This window comes from Typopeltis vanoorti, chromosome 4, assembly GCF_054136105.1.
Source record: "Typopeltis vanoorti isolate ZY-2024b chromosome 4, IOZ_Tvanoo_1.0, whole genome shotgun sequence".
NCBI classification, from domain to species: Eukaryota; Metazoa; Arthropoda; class Arachnida; order Uropygi; family Thelyphonidae; genus Typopeltis; species Typopeltis vanoorti.
This window is the reverse complement of record NC_143552.1, coordinates 77037765-77057766: the sequence shown is the minus strand read 5'-3', so window position 1 is coordinate 77057766 and position 20002 is coordinate 77037765. Positions and strand designations below refer to the sequence as shown.

The following is a 20002-nucleotide window of genomic DNA, read 5'->3' as shown; positions in this document are numbered from 1 at the left end:
TCTCAATTCATATCACTTCTCCTTCTATCCACCAAACTCTGCAGTCCACATTCCCTCAGCCAATCCTCATAACTAATATTGTAGAGTCCTGAAACCATCTTTGTTATTCGCCTCTGTACCCTTTCCACAGTTAATTTATCCCCTTCAAATCCTGGGGACCAAATTTGAGAACAATGGTCGTGTGGTCTGATCAGGGTCTTATACAACGGAATGATAACTCTTATCTCTGCATCCTTCTCAATATGCTGGGTTACCTTCACCACCTTTGCAATATGCTCCCTGAATTTCAGTTTTCTATCAATCATCACCCAAAGATCTCTTGCTGCCCCCACTTGCTCCAGTACAGCTCCTTCAATCGAGTATGCAACCTCCCATCGATGGATCCTAAACTTCAAGACTTTACAGTTTGCTGCATTAAACCGACACTCCTATTCATTTGCCCATCTGTCTAGTTTATTCAAATCCTCTTGCAGGGCTGCCACATCTGCTCTATTACTGATAACCCTTCCCAGCTTCACATCATCTGCAAACAACTGAATATCCCTTGCAATCCATTGACAATATCATCAATATAAAGGCTGAACAATACAGGTCCCAGTACTGAGCCCTGTGGACCCCCACTTGTAACCTTCTGCCTCCTTGATATTGCCCCACCATGCATAACTCTCTGATACTTATCAGACAGCTAATCCTGAATCAGTTGACTAACCCAACATTTAAACCCATGTGCTGCAACTTAAATATCAGCTTATCATGTGGCACTCTGTCAAATGCTTTTGCAAAATCCAAAAAAAATGGCGGTGTATGCCTTTCCCTCATCAACTGCTCTTGTCACTTTATTATAAAAGGCTAGCATATTACTAAAGCAAGAGCACCCCTTAACAAATCCATGTTGATTCTCACAGATAACATTACCCTCATCCGCCCAATGCTGTATATAGTCACTCACTAATTTCTCCAAGACCTTAACAACTACTGATGACACACAAACTGGCCTATAATCAGACACTTCTAGTCTGCTACCGCCCTTATGCAATAGCACTATTTAACTTCTTTCCATTCCTTGGGTACCTTTCCAGCAGCCAGATTTTTATTAAAGAGCCAGGTCAATGGAGCTGTCAGTTCTTTAGTACATTCTCTCAAAACCCATGGTGAAATACCATCCAGTCTCACAGCTTTGCTGACATCCAGAGTACTCAGTATTTGGAACATACTATCCTCTTCCACCTCTAAACCCCAAACCTGCCCTATCCCTCTAGTATTAAAACCTTATTCTCCAGGATGAAATACTCCAATAAGGTGCTTATTGAACAACTCCATTATGTCCTCTGCATCAGTCACTCTATTCTCATTTTTATCCTGCAATGTCATTCTTCCACAATCGTTTCTCCTCCTACTGGCCACATAGCAAAAAAATTCCCTAGGATTTTCTTTGGATCTTAGTGCCAATCTCTTCTCATATTCCAGTTTTGCCTTCCTCACCATACAATTCACTCTCTTGGCCTGCGTCTTAGATTCTTTGTGCATCAGCTCTCCACCCCTCTCTCCTTATATCTCTTTTTCAACTGCAGTTCCTGTTTGATATTGTTTGTCATCCACTTTACACCAAATTGTGTCCACGTCTTCACTCATGGAATACAGCTTACAATTGCTGCTAACAAATATTCCTTCACAATTTCCCAAGTACTAATGATATCCTGGCCCTCCAGATAACTGCCCCAAGTTGATATCTAAGACTATTATAATCACCCACCTTATAATTACACATATGTTCCCTTTTCTTTAATATTCCTGCATGTCTATTCATTTTCCATGTCAAAACCACATGGTCACTCTCTCCAACTGGTGGGAGAGATGTCATCTCACTTATTATCAGCTCTTCTGGTGCTATAACCAGATCCAAAGCTCTTGAACCTCTTGTTCCTTCTATCACATGTTGCCTAAGACATCTGTCCCTCAAGAATTCTAGAAATTCCACTCCCTTATTACTTGAATCTTCCTCTTCCCAGTTTACAAAGCTACAGTGAAAATCTCCCATAACAATCATTCTTCTTGCACTTGCAAAGCTCAACTGCCTAAACATCTCCTGCTCCCCATCCTCTGTGCTCCTTGGTTTATAGTAACACTCTACTAAATATCCTGTCTTGGCGACTTCTACCTCACACCATATGCTTTCAAAACCACTAGTGTCACTGCCTTCCAAAGCCTCCGCTCTTAGAGGACATAAGTCATCGCTTATCATAAGCAGTACTCCACCACCATGTTTTTCATTTCCTATCCTGCCAAAAAATGCTCTACCCTGCTACTTCAATTCCTGTTATTACATCAACGACGTCTCCAAGATCCCAATAATCTTTGACCAGGCTGATGCTATCAGCGCCACCAATTCATCTCCTTTATTTCGGATACATCTGGCATTAGTATAAAGCATAAAAACGTCCCTGCTTCTATACCTATCATTATCCCCCCTCTAGATCAAACTGGACTCAGTGTTACCTGATGTCGTCCCCCTTCTCACAAGCGCCCATTCCCACAAGAGGCCACCCCTGCTACCATCCACCCTGGGAATTCTAGTTTCCCTGCACTGACACAGACTCAATCAGAAATCAACAATCTCTCCAGATGCCTTCATCCTTTCTCATTCAAATGCAAGCGGTGTCTCGCATACAGTTCTCTTCTGTCCTCAAATGCCCCCAAGCATCCACATATTCCAATCCTCTCTTCTGACACATTATGGCTATTATGCACAGTATTACTGCTCTTCTGCTCAGCTTGTCACTATCATACCTGGGCAACACACCACACACACAATCTTTCCTCTCCATGTTTTCTTTTGTACAACCTGAAGCAAGAATCTTAGATCTCTGGCTACCCGATTTACATTGCCTCTCAAGTCATTTGTGCCCACCACCACAATCATTTCATCCATCCTTTCACCCCCTCTTAATTGCCATAGTCACACTTTCTATCGTCCCTCCAGGCAAACACTCCTCTGGCATCCTATCTTGCACACCACAAATCATCGAATCTCCATACATAACACCTCTTACCACTCTATTCCTTGATTCTAATCCTTTCTGTGTTCTCCTACTTACCTGCTGTCCTGGCATCACTCTATCCCAGGTTGCAGCACTCCCTCACATTCTTCTCATTTCCTCTCTCTGTTTCCATTCTCTCCTCTTCTACCATTCCCATAGCTCTCTCATTCCCTCTCTTCTACTGCTCCTATTCTCTCCTCGTCTACCATTCCCATATCTCTCTCTCTCTCATTCCCTCTCTTCTACTGCTCCTATTCTCTACTCTTTTATCATTCCCATACCTCTCTCTCCTATTGTTTCTATTCTCTCCTCTTCTCTCATTCCCATAACTCTCTCTCACTCCTACTCTGATTCACCTTGTATTCATCTCTTCCATTCACCTAATCTCATCTTTCAAACTTCTCATCTCGTTCCCGAGACATTCCACCTCCTCTTTCAGCTTATCTCTCTCTCTCTCTCTTCAAGTCAGTCACTCGTACTCGCCATTCATTCTCCCAATCAAGACCATCTCCGAAAACTTCACAGTTATTCAAGCCTTCCACACTCCTGACTCTTATTTTTTCATTCATATTTCACTCTTCATTCTCTATCACACTACTCATCTCCCGACATTAATTTCCCATCCCTGACGCAACTAGGTTGGTTATCGAAATATATAATTCATTAAATTCCTCCCATTGCCTACATTTTGTGAATATACCCCCCCCCCTTTCTCTTACCCGCCACATATCCAACTCCCGGGGCACATACATGCTGCAAGCACTGCATACCACAAAATACTTTATTATATTATAAATCATATTAATCATCTATGTGGATTAAGAACGTGTGAGTAGAGTTAATTTAAGGTGTTATAGTCACTTAAATAGAATGGAAGAGAAAAGGTTAACAAAACCTTTTCTCTTCCACTTTTTTTTAGCAAAAGGCCAAAAAAACAGCTCACTTTGTTTGAAAGATTCTTTATCCATACGGTCAACTATTCTGATTTAATTTTTTTTGAATCTAAATTTTTGAATTTAATAGCACAGTCTCCACATATTTAGTTTGTTACAAAAATTTCAGGGAAGTGACATTGATTTAAGCTAATGTAACAAAAATATAAACATTAATTTTGTATTTGCATTTTTATAATTTCATGCACTTCTAGTTATTTCTTGTATATCTTCCATTATTCTCTGCATTTATACTTTTTTTTTTTTTTTTTTTAAAATCTGTTCTTTGTGTCTGGTTCTTGCAATTTTTTGTTTCTGTCATCACTGTTCTATTTCCTGCGACTTCCTGCCATTTCCATAGTGTATGCCATTACATTATTTGGCTGGAAATTCAGTTTGCAATCATTAAGGTTTTGAGCTTCTACTGTTTGTAATAGCAAGCTTAGAATATGGGACTTAGTCCAGAACTCTTTTTGGAGTTTGTTACAGTACATCATTTCATTACAGTGGCATTTACTATATTGCCTGCAGATTGCATAAAATTGACTGCACAAAATTTCAAAATTGGTGTCAAACTGCAAGATAGTTTTTTGAAAAAAGGAATCTGTTCTGAAATATAATCTGATTTATAATCTAGATAATTACATATTTTTATATTATAAAAATATTCCAGGCATATTAAATGAATTTCATTTTTGTTTAGGACATGTTTACTATAATTAAACTGAATTCTTTTACTACTGAATTAATTTACTATTGAAGTCTTAATTTTTAATATAATTTCATATAGATTTTAAAACAGCCCATTACTGATCAAAACAAAATAAATTTATAAAAATGTGCGTGTACACAAACAAGTACAAAAAAAAAAACTGAAATACCTTCCAATTCATTAATATTTAGAGAATTATCCAATTCAGACACCTCTCCTGGCAGAGAATGTGATCTTTCAAAAGATGTTCGAGATATTTCTTTCTTTTTAAAATCATCTTGCAACATATCATCAGGAAGTGAATAACGTTTAATATTTCTAATTGGGCTTTTAAATGGACTGTCAACTGAAAATGTTTCTTCTTCATTATCATTGCTTTTCATACTACAAATAGAAAAAAAAATGACAATAAATAATGATCAAGTTCTTGATGTGGGAAAAAAAAAAAAAAAAAAAATTGACATGTAAAATATACCAAGCCCATTTTTAGTAATTTCTATCTTACATTATTTGACAAAAACACACTTCCTGAGTTGAGAATCAATGTCAGCAACCGCTTGTCTTAAATCAAAAAATGGAAACCACACTTCTCTCAGAGTTCTTCAAAAAAGCTTATATAAAAATGCATGCCTTAGAAAGGGCAAGATGAAAGTAATCTTCTCTTGGTCCTCAACTGTTGCTATATACTGTGATGAGCCAACAAATCTGAGTCAGCCATAGGAATTGATCATCTGTAATAATGACACAAAGCAGACAAATGAAGGGGATGCATATGGCAGTATTGTGCTATAACAGTATTGTGCTGCAAGCGGCTATGTAGCGCCCTTCGATTAGAAAAAGGCCTAAATTCGATTCTCATCATGACGGGAGGAATCTTTATATATGGACTTTTTCAATTGATGGTGAGTTAGCCGATCTCATATGGAGGTAGCAGAGTTTTTCCTCCCGGAAACTCAGGTTTTTCATCCCGCATACGGACAAATCGGCCCTTAACACACGCAATTTACAGACAAAAATACTAGCTGTGGTTGTGGACAGTAGATGGCGTTGATGTGGGTGACTGGTGTAGAGGCTTGGTGTAGTAGTGGAGACAGAGTGTTGTATAGTAGGTGTCCACCCGTGATGAGTCTTCGGACTCCTTGGAGGTGTCACGAATAATAATAATAGAGCAGTACAGCACAACACACACAGAAATGTTATTTGGAGGATCTCAGTAGATAAATGTGAATACAGCAGTGAGACTGAACAGAATATCATGTATTATTCCCATATGTTGCAAGCGAACTGGAAGTACCTCCGACCAAGCTCTTTAAGTCTGTTCCGATGGAGCATAAAGAGCGCAAGATAATTTCATTACATAAAGGAGGCTCCAAGACAGAAAGAGCAAATTACAGACCAATCAGGATCTCAGGAATAGTAGTTATGTGAAAGTTACTTAAAAGATAACATTCAAGAATGGGTAAATATGATAAAAAAATAACATAATTTAAACAAATTAGTATGAAAACTTGTGCCTTATTACAAGGTAATAAACAAATATTTAAATGAACATATTATGTACAAAACAAATAGTAAAACAAATGTATCTTACTGAAAAGGTAATAAGCAAAAAAAAACCAAACAAACAAATTATATTTATAGACTATATACTATATATAGTATAGTCTATAAACACAAACTTTTAAAAGTGCTCAAATGGCAACTACACTCATTATTAATATGCACGATGGAAAAAGTGAAACCACAGAATTCACACAAAAGCACTGTCATCACCTCTCAAAAGGGAAGGAGTGCGCAGAATGGTTGTGATCTATGCAGAGCTGAGCAAGAAAAACTTCCTCTTTAGGATCACTGTGTAGACTGGACTGCCATAATTTAATTTCAGAGCTGATCTGGTAGAGCTGGTTATTACTCTCTCTACTCCATAATGCTTATCAATAGGATAACAGTCTGCCTGTAATCAGTGTATGGAACAGGCATGTGATGGTATCTTTGAAAATAAGTTGACCTAGCTGCAGTATTTGCAGCCTCGTTGCCCTTAATTCCAATTTAGCTTGGGATACAGGGGCACATGTCCAGTTTCTGGACCCTCCATAATTATTATTATTCTGGAACTCCATGGAGACATATGATTCAAATAAATAGATATAAATAGATAGATTACAGAGCACAAGTTGTTGTTGTTGGGCACCATACTTCTTACTACTGACAGAGCACTGTGAGTATACATAGATAATTCACCTTTAGTAGCATTTCAATTATGTGTAATTTAGTGCAAGATCTATACGGCATGTAAGACTGCATTACATACATCCTAATGCAATCCTGCCAGACATGTTCTAGCAGGATTACATTAGATGTTATGCTATGAAACAATCAGCATAGATAGTCATAAATGTAATTTTTTTTTTCACTTGGTTATAAATTAAATTAAACTTGCCAAGAAATTATATTCTTGTTTAAATTCAGAGACAAGTGATAAAGCTGTTGATAGGTCTGTGGAATGCTCACAGTAAGAATAGGTTGAAGGTGTGTGGATTGCATAGTTTTGTTGAAAGGTGGAAAAGAGGAGACAAGATAGAAAGGAAAGGAAATATATTGAAAGGAAAATTTTTAATATATGACATATAGTCAGAGAACTAATAGTAATCCATGGAAGTTGTATATGAGTGGTTAGTAAGGGTGTGTCGAATAGATTTTTTGCATGTAGAGTGGTGAATGAGTGAAGTGGATTGCCAGAATTAGTTGTGAGTGCCCTGACAGTGAATGAGTTTAAGGAGAATGAGTACAATAAGTTTAGCATGCATAAAAGTTAGTGTAGGTCTCCCACAATGAATCTCCAGACTACATGGAGACTATCCTGATGGACCTGTGTTTCACTCAGGATTTCTCCATGAGTGAAGGTCACAAACATGCCTCCAATGATCTCGATTTTGAGCCTCTCTCTTCTATGTTATACCCATAGATTTCACTAGTGGATCTTTCCATCTTGTAGGTGGTCTTCCTGCTTTTCTCTTTATTCTTGGTTGCCAGTTGAGTATTCTGTATGTCCATCTGTTATCCCTGAGTCTGGCGATGTGACCTGCCCATCTCATCTTGCTTTCATATACTACAGTTACCACATCTTTTATGCCTGATCTCTTTCTTAGTTTCGTGTTTCTAACATGTTCCATTTTGCTGATGTTACAAATCCTGCGTTCTATTGCACACTGAGTTATTCTGAGAGTTTCTTCTTCTTTTCTTGTCGTGTTCCATGTTTCTGATCCATATGTGAATGATGGAAGTATGTCACTATTAAATAGTTTTGCCTTCGCAGAGATGTCAAGATTTGGATCAGTAAGTGTTCCTTTTAGTCTGTTGAATGATAGTCATGCAGCTTTCTTTCTTTTTGCTAGTTCTTCAGATAAATCATTACTCATTTTTATTGTTTGTCCTAAATAATTGTAGGAGTCAACTTGTTCTATAGGGATGTTATGAATACATAGGTGACTGTCACTTGTGTAGATGTTTTTAATCTATTTTGTTTTTTCTAGATTCATTTCTAAGCCTATCTTACTGCTATTTGTGTATATTTTTTTCACACATTTCTTCTAGGTCTTTTGGGTTGTGGGATATCAGTACTAGATCATCAGCAAACATAAGGATTTGTAGTTTTTCACCATCTATGCTTATTCCTCCGTTTAGGTCTATTTTTTTCAGAATGTATCCTAAAGTGCTGGTAAATAGATTTGGGGAGATCACATCACCTTGACAGACCCCTCTCTTTATATCTATATTTATAGGTTGATCAAATAGGGTTATTTGTGTGGTCTGATTTTTGTTAATTTCTTTTATCATGTGGATGTAAGTAAGATCCACATTTATTTCCAGTAAGGCACTGTTGACTGCATTGTGTTCTATGGTATCAAATGCTTTTTTAAAATCAATAAAGAGGAAACATACAGGGATTCGGTATTCTTTGCATTTTTCTGTTAGTTGTGAAATGACCTGGATATGATCTATTGCGGAGAAGCCTCTTCTGAATCCTGCCTGCTCTCTACTGGAGTTGTCTTTGAGAGTGTTTTGGATTCTGTTCAGTATTACTCTGTTCATGATTTTTTATATATGTGAGAAAGTAGACAGATTGGACAATAGTGTTTTATGTCTTCCTTATTCCCTTTTTTGAATAGAAGTATGGTTTTTGAGGTCTTCCATTCCTCTGGAATCTTTCTTTCTTCAGAAGCACCACGTGAATCTGGCAACCAACGCTTTGAAAATAATTGGTCCACCTTGTTGGATTTCTTCAGCCTTAACATGATCAAGTCCTGAGGCTTTACCTTTGCTCATTTTCTTAAGGGCACGTTCTATTTCTTCTGGAAGTACATCTGGTATATTGCTTGGTTTTGGAATGATAGGTTCTGAAACTTGGCACTTAGTTGCATAGAGATCATTATAAAAATTCTGCACAATTTCTTCTATCCTTTTTCTATTAGGATGTTTTTCTCCATTTTGATCCTGTAAAGCAGATGGAATTAACTGTTTAAAATTTAAGTCTTTCTCTATTTTTTCATGCTGGTTTTTGCCTGCACTGCTTCTCTTAGTTTTTGTATTCTGAAAGCTTTGTAGTCTTCTGAAATTCTTCTTTTCCTTAGTAACTTACAGATAATTTTGTATTCTAGAAAATTTTCTTCAGTTCTTTTCTCTTTTTCAGTAGTTCTATAGTTTGAGGTGAAAGTTGTTCTCTTTTCTTTTGTTTCATAGGAATGTCTGATTTTTTCTTGCACTTGTTGAATTTATTAATAAAGTCAATATAGTCATAATTTATGTAACAGTTCTTAATAGTCCATTCAGTCTCTTCTATGTACTTCCTGAACTTGTGGTAGTTTATTTGTTGGGTTGTCTTTTGTGGTTTGATGTTGCCCTGATATGTTGTTCTTTTTTGTGGTCTATTCTTATAATGGCTCTGAGGAGTCTGTGGGTCAGAATCTATGTTGAAGTATGTTTCACCTATTGTATCAAGATTTTGTACCAGTCTTTTACAGTCTGTTAAAATGTAGTCAATCTCATTTTTTTTGTGTCTCCATTTGGTGATTGCCAAGTCCATCTTCTTCCTGGGCGTTTGTTGAAAAAAGTGTTCATGATAAAGAGTTGTTCAGCTGCAGCAAATTCAGCTAATCTCTCTCTCTCTCTCCTCTTCTATTTCTTTCTCCCAGGCCATGTGGTCCAATAAACATTTTGTTTTCTTTACCATATCCTATTTTGGCATTAAAGTCACCACCAACGAATGTGTATATTGACTTGTAATTTAATGCCTGTTCAAGGTTCATGTAAAAATTTTCTATTTCTTGATTACCAGCTACAGATGTTGGAGCATAGCAGGATATTAATTTTATTTTTATATTGTTCTCTATTCCAATTACAAGTACACCTATTCTTTCAGATATGATGTTAAGAAAGGATCGACTTGGTGAGTTTAGATTTAACAATGAAACCCACTCTGCCTCGTTTGCCATTGTTTGAGGATGCTCCAAGGAGTATCTGTGAGCCATTGTACCATCTTGCTGTCAGTTCTTTCAATCTTTTTGTTTCATTCACTAGCAGGATATCCAAGTTGATATTGGCTAGTTCTTTGATTAATAAATCTATTCTGTAGTCTCTTGCCAAAGTTCGAGTATTGAGGGTACCGATTATCATTTTTATAGATTTAAGAGGCGACCTGTTTTCATCTGTGAGATTCTTAGCACCCCTGGCCTCACTCGGTGCCTTTCTGCTGCTGTAGAAAGGTGAGTGTGGGCCGAGCAGGACTCGGGGCCATTTCTATTGTTGTAATGGCATCTTTGCTGTGGTCGCACATACACTTCTCCTAACTAGGGTTCTGAAGTGTTTGCCAGAGCTCTGTTAGTGGTGTTGGGTCCAGGTCCAATAATGGTTAGGATTCCTAACACCCCAGGGTGCACCACAGGGAGGCAGAGTTGGACTTTGCACCCCTGGAGATACCTGTATAATATAATAATAAATAAATATAATAAGTAAATATATATATAATTTATGATGTTTATATATATATATATATATATATATATATATATATATATACAGGGTATTAATATCTTTAAGATATTAATGTAATATCTTAAAGATGTTACATTAATATCTTTAAGACTTTACAATTTATACCATAATGTTCTACATTTGCTTGTGGCTTTATTCTAATTTTAACCTATACTGAGGATGGCATAATATTTTATATGAAAAACTATTTCTCATATGTTATCCATTGTTAATGCTTTATATCATGCATATTGATGAAGTGAATCTGGAAGGATGTGGGAGGTTGCCTTTATCCACATGTAACCTGTTTCTCTTTGCTTAACTTTTCATGTTTGTTGTTTGAGTTGAAATTGGGAAAGATATAAAATTATAGTAATCGATTTTTTTATTGAGCAATATACACACATGAAGAATTTTTCCCAACTCATCTGTGCTGGCTTATACTGCCACATAAACTTCCTCAAGGATACCTAGCAAAACTGTGGAAGCAAGGTTATTTTCTGGCAGACATGAAAATCTGAAGCATGACCCAGTACATTATATAGCAGCTAATCTGCATAATAAACTTTTAAAGCTCTACCTCAAAAAAAAAAGTTGTTTCTCCCCATGATATCTGATATAATTCTACATGTCTGCTAAAGGAAATATGGTCAAAGTAAAAAAAAAAAAAAAAGGTGTCTTTGCTCTGACAAACAAACTGTGAACACAACTCCCCATAGCCTGTTGGCTCTGGGAGAGTCATGCCTACTAAAAAAAACTCACTCATGAAAGCAAAGGGCAGACTAAGGTTCGAGCTATAAGACCAGTATATTTTGCTTATCAACTTGATGTTTTCTCTGCTAATTTGGTTCATGAGTAAATCTCCCTCCATATGAGACTAGCTAAATCACTTTCAATTTGAAAAGTTCTTACAAAAGTTCATAACATTCCAGATTTAATTTCAAAACTCATTCCAATTTCACCTAGAATGCGCTCCTTAGGACGATCCACGATTTGAATCAGCAGTTGGCTTTGGATATCAGATTCAAGTTTAATGCACAACACTGTTCTAACAATATCGATTATCTGGTTAAACTTATAAATGTAATATAAATGTAAAGAGTGTTATTTAATAATAATGCTCATAGTGGATATGTTTTTTTTAGACCACTACCACATTCTTAACATTTGTTAAAAATCTCTTGCTTTTTTTCATTCTCCAAAGGAAGTAAATGGCACAACTTTACTCTTATTTGTACGTAACTTATTTTAACAGTATTACAACACAAAATGAAATTATCATAAAAAAGACGTTTATTAAATGGCTTATACGTCACTGGATTTCAAATCAGCATCTTCAGAGCACAAACCAACAGATTACATTTTACACACAACAATGAGTAAATGCAACAATTCAAATTGTAATGGGCAAAAGTAGTATTACAGCTACATACAAGCTGATTTTAAAACAACAGTCTGACAAATTTTTGGCAAATTAATGCAACCATGCTTGTTCAAGTTAGGAGAATGCTTCATAGTCATGGCTAACTCTAATAACAATCTTTCTGAACTGTTACTGTACACTGGTTTTCTTCCATCTAATCCTGTTTGTAGAGGGTAACCAGACTTGCCATAATAATGGTAGTGAATACACTTTGTATACTATGTTCTCCCCAGGACCTTTTGAATGGACAAACCACCCGGCTGGTTTTACTGACCGCCTGACTAATTAATGTTATGAATTGATATGGCTAAATAATGAGCAAGAATGGAAAAATAATTTAAGACATTTTTCAATTAATAGTGATGAGAAATCGAACCGGAGAGTCTCGATACTCGTCAGACCAGCCCAATTTCTTGCATTGCAAGCCAATCTTGAGAGCTCCAGATATTCATGTTGATGCACACCAATCTGTATGTGGAAGAAGAAGACAAAAATATGGATCTCGAATACAACAGTATCGGTTGCAAAGAAGATCTTTTATGAAAGAGATACAATTTTGATGTTTGAAGGAAATAAATTGTGAAAATTGAGCGAATTCGAATTGAAGGCAAAAATCAATGTTAAAAATCTACATTTATTTTTCTTAATAATGGTTTTTGTTCGAAGATCGTGAGTCAAGTATTTAATATTTTATTTTGTAAAAGAAAATAGGCCTGTGCATCAAATATAGTTGTGATCTCGAGGAATTCTCGAAACTCTCGAGGATTATAACGTCAGTCTCGAGTGATACCAATTCCCATTCCTGGTAATTAATACTTATAAATAGTAAAATTGTGACATAACGCACATTATGTATCTCGGGTATTACTGTCAGTGCATAATTCAGTGATTTGCTCTCATTAATTTAATAACAATGATATTTTGTATTTATTAAATTACCCCATAATGAGTAAAAAGTCAAGTCAGAAAACCACACTCTTAAGTTATTTTAAGAAAGGTGAAACCGATAAGGATAGTAGCCAAAACACCAAACCAACAACAGAATCGTCGATTTCTTAGAGTCTCTTTGAAATGTAAAACGTGCGTCTAAACACTGCTTATCGGGTATTAACAGTGAGCGATTTAAAAAATTCCATTGGTTAGTGGTGAAAGATAATGGAATGATGTGTTCCACATGTATGAAATATGGAAAGAGATGACCCACAAACAAGGAAGTGACTTGGGTAACTATCAGGGGTGTAGTCCTAAAAGAAATGGTGCCAGGGCTCAACCTTGGAAACAAAAATCCAGAGCACGAAGTGGGCATTATTATTATTATTGCGACGGCTATAAGGAAGAGAGATTGCCTTGTTTTCTGAAACGAAAATGACAAGAGCAGCAAGCTGTATTTTTTGACTGAAAGCTGGAAATGCATTATAAGTCTCATTATTATAATTCTTATAATTTATTATAAGAAATTTAAAAATGTTGATAGTTTTAAAAAAAGTTTTAAAACTACACCCCTGGTAACTATGCCATGCATATGACTTTGAAAAGAAGTCTTGTGCATGGCAACAAATGTAAATTAGCAACAACATCTGAGCTCAAAGAGTCTTTTCCAAAATGTATAGTAAAGGAAACTGGAATACGGCAAATTGATAAATCAATTTCAATTTTGAATAACTTGCAGAGAGATGTTTTCTGGGAGCTTTAAGATCTATGTATTATTTAGCAAAAAATGAGTTACTACATTATTTGAACCTTGAGCACTGCAAGGCTATGGGCTGTTCCTACTTAGAACATGTTAACGTTGGTAAAAATGCACATTATACTTCAGAATGAATAATGCAAGAGCTGACTGATATTTTAGCTTCAGAAATTGGATACTGAAAAGCAGTGCCATAATGAGGGCTTGGCGAAAGAGGCGCCCACCATGGGCGTCACTAGGTTCGGGGCGCAAAACGTAAAAAATAAATAAATATAAAAGTCTGCTATTTTATATTGTATTTTTAAATTTCGTCAATACGCTGCTTTAGACACACAAATTCTGCAACACACTGCAACTGATTTTGATGGGGTTAATAGTAAGTATTTAACATATTGCATTTAGTACAATTTAACTTGGTACATTTAAATTTTTCTAAATTTTTGTCGTTTTTGGTTAGGGACACAAGTTAAACACTAGCCATAGGTGCTTCATACCCTCGTTACTGTACTGCTGAAAAATATACATTCTGCAGATTATTTCAGTGTTTATGTGATGAAACTACAGACATCTCAGTTTTAAAACAGCTGATTGTGTACATTAAATGTTTGTCAACTTAGAAAAGAGGTCAGGGTTAGTTTTATATCAACTTGTAATATCGTTGATGACGAAGTTGAGACTATAACTAACAAAGTAATTGAAACCCTTGACAGTCTAGGCTTAAAAACTTGTAATCTGGTGGGCCTAGGATCTGATGGAGCAGCTGTCATGATTGGAAAGCAAAAAAAGAATTGCAAAACTGCTCAAAGATAAAACAGATGGACTCATGGTCAACTGTCATTGTGTAAACCACCGACTGGCTCTTGCTAGTGGCCAAGCAGCTGCTGAAGTGCCTTATTTAGTCATGTTTAATAATATCTTAAGGCAACTGTTTTTCTTCTTCCAAAATTCCTCAGTCAGGATGGTTGGTTTAATCCAAATTCAAAATATACTGAACAGTCCTCATATTAAACTTAAAATGGCTAGTGACATTAGACAGCTGTCTCATGATTCTGCAATACAGTCTCTAAGAGAATGCATAGTGAATGTTATAACTGCATTGGAAAGAGAGGCCACCGAACGAAATGATATCACAGCTGAAGGTTTAAGTAAATATATCAGAACATACAATTTTGCAGCTTCACTAATGATGCTTTCAATTGTGTTACTGCCTTTATCTAACTTCTAGATCATGGCAAAGGCAAGATGTTGACTTAACTGAAATAGAGCCAGTCTTAGAAACCAGAAAACTATCCATCATGGAATTAAAAGACATTCCTGGCAGTCATTTTCAAAATCTTCATCAGCATCTTTCAGGTGAATGGTCAGACTTTCACATTGATTATTCAGATTCTAATGTTATTACGTTTAAGACTACAATATACGATAAATAGATAGTCGCAGTTATTAAACACCTAGAAGCAAAGATTTCCAGATATGCCAATCATTTCCTGCTTTTCAAGACTTTTCAATGCAGAAAGTCATGATCAATGTGAGGCTTCTGAGATTCTTTTTGATTATTATTCTAGAAATGGAAGTCCTGCAGTTTTAAACTATGAAAGTACTAAACTAGAATGGGCAGTTGCATCAAAAAATGATTAATGAACAGTCATACAAAAATCTAGATCCAAGACAAATACTGCTGAAATTAGCAACAACATCTGGGCTCAGAGTCTTTTCCAAATTTAGCAAAACTAGCTGGTGTTGTACTGGCCATACCTATGAGCACAGCTGAATGTGAAAGAGGTTTCTCTGCATTAAAAAGGATAAAAACCTGTATGAAGAATCGCATCAGTCAGACCACCCTAAATAATCAGTTGCTGATTTAACTGGAGGGACCAGATCCAACAGATTTTAATTACGAAAAAGCTGCTGACAACTGGACTTCTAAGAAAAAGAGAAGAATTAATGTATAGAATTTTAAGCTGTGAGCATTACAAGGTTTTCATTACTTAATGAGAAAATAAGAAAAATCGTAGTCTTGTTTGTTATAATAACTATATAAAATATTATCCTTGTTTCAAGTAATTTCTAATAAAATTACTATTTTAATTTATGAAAAGGGTCTTTCTTAACTCATTCAAAATTTTTGTACGCCCGCTAATGCTTCATTCCACCCGACTGGTAAAAATTTCTGGGGAGAACACTGATATCGATTGGTAGAGCCTCTGCTACTAATGGCTCAGTTAAGTAAGCTTGAGCACGGTTAATAGTTGAAAGGGGGACCAATCGTTCGATGCTGTTGACACACTCTCCCTCAATGAGTCTTTGGACTCCCTGGAGGTGTCTAATAATAATAAATAAATAAATAAATAAATAAATAAATATATATATATATATATATATATATATATATGTTCTCCAAAGTAGGTCTACTCTGGACACAGATCTTCCTGTGTCCAGAGTAGAGCAAGTCACAGGAAACTCATATACTCCAAGATATGTTAGTATTTCAAGTGCTATGGAAAGAGTTGCATCATTAGAACAATTAGCTCTAGTTCTCTGTGTAAGTGTTATTAGAATAATAATACTTGCATGATACTTCCAAGGTGTGCATAAGTTTCTCTACTTCACCAAACATGTCATTACATGGCACCTTAAATTTTGTTATTTAATAAAATAAATGAAATTAAATTAAAATAACCTAAAGAATTGTTAGGTTCAGATAAATGTAGCTTTAAACCATTTTTTGTCATTTAAATGGAATTTAGAATGATTTTATTCTGCTTCATTTGGGGAAGGGGCGCGCCAGTAGTGTCTGGCGCCTGTGTGTAAAACTTTAGTTGGCGCCCCTATTCACCCCCCCCCCTCCAATAAAAAAATCACTTAAAAAAAGTTTTTTTTAAAGTATTTCTCCTCTTTGGAGAAATACTTTAAAAAAAAACGTCGCACGCATTGCACATATGGCCGGAGCGCCCCTGGGCGGGAGGGGGAGGATTCCTTCCATCTGTTAATTGGCAGCCGCTAGCTTGCATTCGGGGCAACAATGGCAATATTAGCATTTAGAAAACCTAAAAACATGATAAGCAATACTGATCAAGCTATCAATCTCGGATTACACAATGTTCTAAACATCTCGTCTTGTTCTTATTAAATTGCGATTTCTCCGAAGAGTGAAGTTCGAATTAGTTGTTTGGAAGGGATATATAATAGGACTTAGTAAAATTTGTAATAGAAGCCGAAAACTGTACGTAATGACTTACATTACGATTTAGTACATATCCCACATACATAAAAAAATTAAAATCGAACACCACTGTACGCCGTAATTTGGAAGGCCGTTTGGAAAGCTAACTGCAAATCATTGATAACAATACCAAAGAAAACAACTTATTAAAAACATTAACCACGGAATAAAATATAAACATTTATAAACATTACGATACGTGTTGAAGCTGAAATGCATACAACACTGCCCTCTTTGGTAACATAAACGTTAATGATTTTACAACACGGAGAAATGCTGAGGAAATGTTTGAATTATTTGATTTCGTTAAAAGATATTTCATTCATTTATCAGTTTCCTAATGGGTGTGATCTCGCAACTTAATATGCAAGATCAGAAAGAGGCTCTTCTATGGGTGTGTTATTAAAATATTTCTAAAATATAATTTAAATTGTAATTCCCTATTAGCTAGCGAAATCGTTTCAGAAAAACACAACATAAAAGCGATTAAACAATTATTGTCACTGAAAAACGCATTTAAGTAAACTATATGCAAATAATAACAATAATAGTGGTGGAGGTGGGCGGTAGATGGCGTTGATGGAGATGATTCGTAGTAGAGGTTCGGTGTAGTAGTTGAGACAGTTGTAGGTGTCCTCCCGCGATGAGTCTTCGGACTCCTTGGAGGTGTCACTAATAATAATAATAATAATTTTAAGAACAATATAATAATAGCAGGCAGGAGCCTGTGTAGGTCAGTGCAGTGGCGTAGCTACGGGGGGGGGTCCTCCCGGGCGGAACTTTGAACCTTACCCTATACATCGTTTTGACTTTTTGTAATATTTTTTGTGTGTATTGAGAGGGGCGGCAATCTCATGGACCGCCCAGGGCGGCAAAAGCTCTAGCAATGCCGTGGAAAAGCATTTGCTATCTATGGCACTTCACTGCACGAAGTGCAGTCAAGTGCCGTAGATAGCAAATGCATTATTTGCCATAGATATTATTTGCCGCAGATAGCAAATTGGATTCAAATCTAATCACCAACTAGAACATTTTCTAATCCTTTTTTTCGAGTTTTCGGTTTTTCTGCAGGAAATTCAAGTTAATTGAAAATATTGTGTTTGGGTCAGGGACCACGAGATGGCGGCACTTGTTAAACATCTCTTCACTTCTTTACTGTATTTAAATTATTATTATTATTATTATGTGACACCGCCAGGGAGTCCAAAGACTCATCGAGGGAGAATGTGCCAACACATTCGAACGATTGTTCCCCCTTCTAACTACTAACCGCGCTCAAACCTGCATAACTTTTTGCGAGCCATTAGTAACAGAGGCTCTACCAATCGACCAACCTTTGTTAAATACTGTATAAAAAAATCAACTAACACCTTTTATTTCCTCCGTTTTAGACTTATATTAACTTTTGGAGACTTTGGGGTAAGTTCATTCTCTACCAGTAATTAACCAGAGATAGCTGGCCCAAGGCTATCACTAATATCATGACGTCTGGTAAAGAGGGGCAACTGACAAATGGTCCCTAACCTTAACACTGTGTTTTCTGTCTAAAAATAGTGTGGATTCTACAGTCGATTTTACTGAGTTTACGGGAAGAAAACTTGAGTTTCCGGAAAAATAAAACCTGCTTGCCCTTGCCAGAGATGAGCTAACTCGGCAACCGGTAGAAAAAAGGCTTAGTTAAAGTTCCTCTAGTGAGAGACTAGAATAGAACTTAGGACCCTTCCAGCGATCCAGCGCCGTGGATGGCACACGCCAATTCCACTAAGTTACACTTCTATTTCTTGAGCCTCCCAAGAAATAGAAGATGTATATATATGTTCAGCAAAATCTGGATACGATTCTATGAATCGTATCCAAGATTTGCTGGATACTGTTTAAATTGTATCCTGTTGAAAGAACATGGATAACAAGTGCAGTTTGGCCATGAAGCCTTTGGAAGGTGCGATAATCCTTCACGCTGAAGAGAACACTTAACTAGATTATCTCGCGTACATACTACGTTCAGTTACCGATTGCAGCAAACACAATTGTTTGTCGTTTGTCAGTAACTGGACTCTAAGTTATACAGTGTGTCCCATAAGTTCCGAAATATTATAATAATTCATTAAAAATTAGAAAAATTGGTATGTTAGAGTGCGGTTTGCACGAAAGTGAATCGAAAAAAGGAAGGTTTTTTTTTTTGAAGGGTATAAAAAATTAATTCAAATTTTCACCAACAGAGAGCGCTGTAACACATGCATTATTTGCAAATACATGCAAATGAGAGTTCTATAAAACTTAGGTGTACCGCTGGCAGGTCGTAATGAATGCGTGCAAATTACAAGTGACTAGGGCGAACAGATTTGTTTTCGTGAAAAAAAATTGTTGCAGTGATGCTTACGCACCATGAAGGACGCAGAATATTAATGATTTCACTATGCCCGTGATTTTTGCAGTTTCCCGTGCACTGATTATACCGCTTGTTGATTGTGCCGCTAGGGCATTTGCGGCACAATCAACGGAAAATGTTATTAGACTTGTCCCATAGGACTGTATGGCCAGAGTTTTCTTCATTAGAATTGGTCGAGAATAGAACATGACTAGACAAAGCACTGTCTCGCGTTATCTTGTAAGTGACGTCTCTCTTGTGCTCCTCAATGCGCAACTCAATTGACTTCTCCGTTGGGCCAAAGTAAGGTATGTCATAGTTGCACCAGATTTAGTAAACACCAGGATATTTAAGATTATGATATCTAGGTTTCGGATGGGGCACAAAGGAGCGGATTTTAGGAAGAGAAGTAAATAAAGTTGTTATGTTGTATTTTCTAAGAACCTTGGCTAATTTGACTGAGACAGAGCTTATGTATGGAATAGAAATATTACCTTTTACACTAATAGTCTCGTCATTACGGCGACCGGTAGGATTAAATAGGAATTTATCAGTAGTTTTTTGAGAATAACCATTTATTTGAAAAGTA

General features: G+C 36.3%; 1 protein-coding gene across 1 annotated transcript in view; it reads right to left on the bottom strand.

The window, feature by feature from the left end:
- LOC150107423 (arfaptin-1-like) overlaps positions 1–17231 on the bottom strand; it is an 80522-nt gene extending 63291 nt beyond the window's left edge. The window contains exons 1-2 of the mRNA XM_090391877.1: positions 17062–17231; positions 4852–5066 (exon numbers count right to left, since the gene is read on the bottom strand). Coding sequence (XP_090248003.1) covers positions 4852–5065 — 214 coding nt within the window. The 5' untranslated portion in view covers position 5066; positions 17062–17231. The remainder of the gene's footprint in view (positions 1–4851; positions 5067–17061) is intronic.
- Between the last annotated feature and the right edge of the window lie 2771 nt (positions 17232–20002).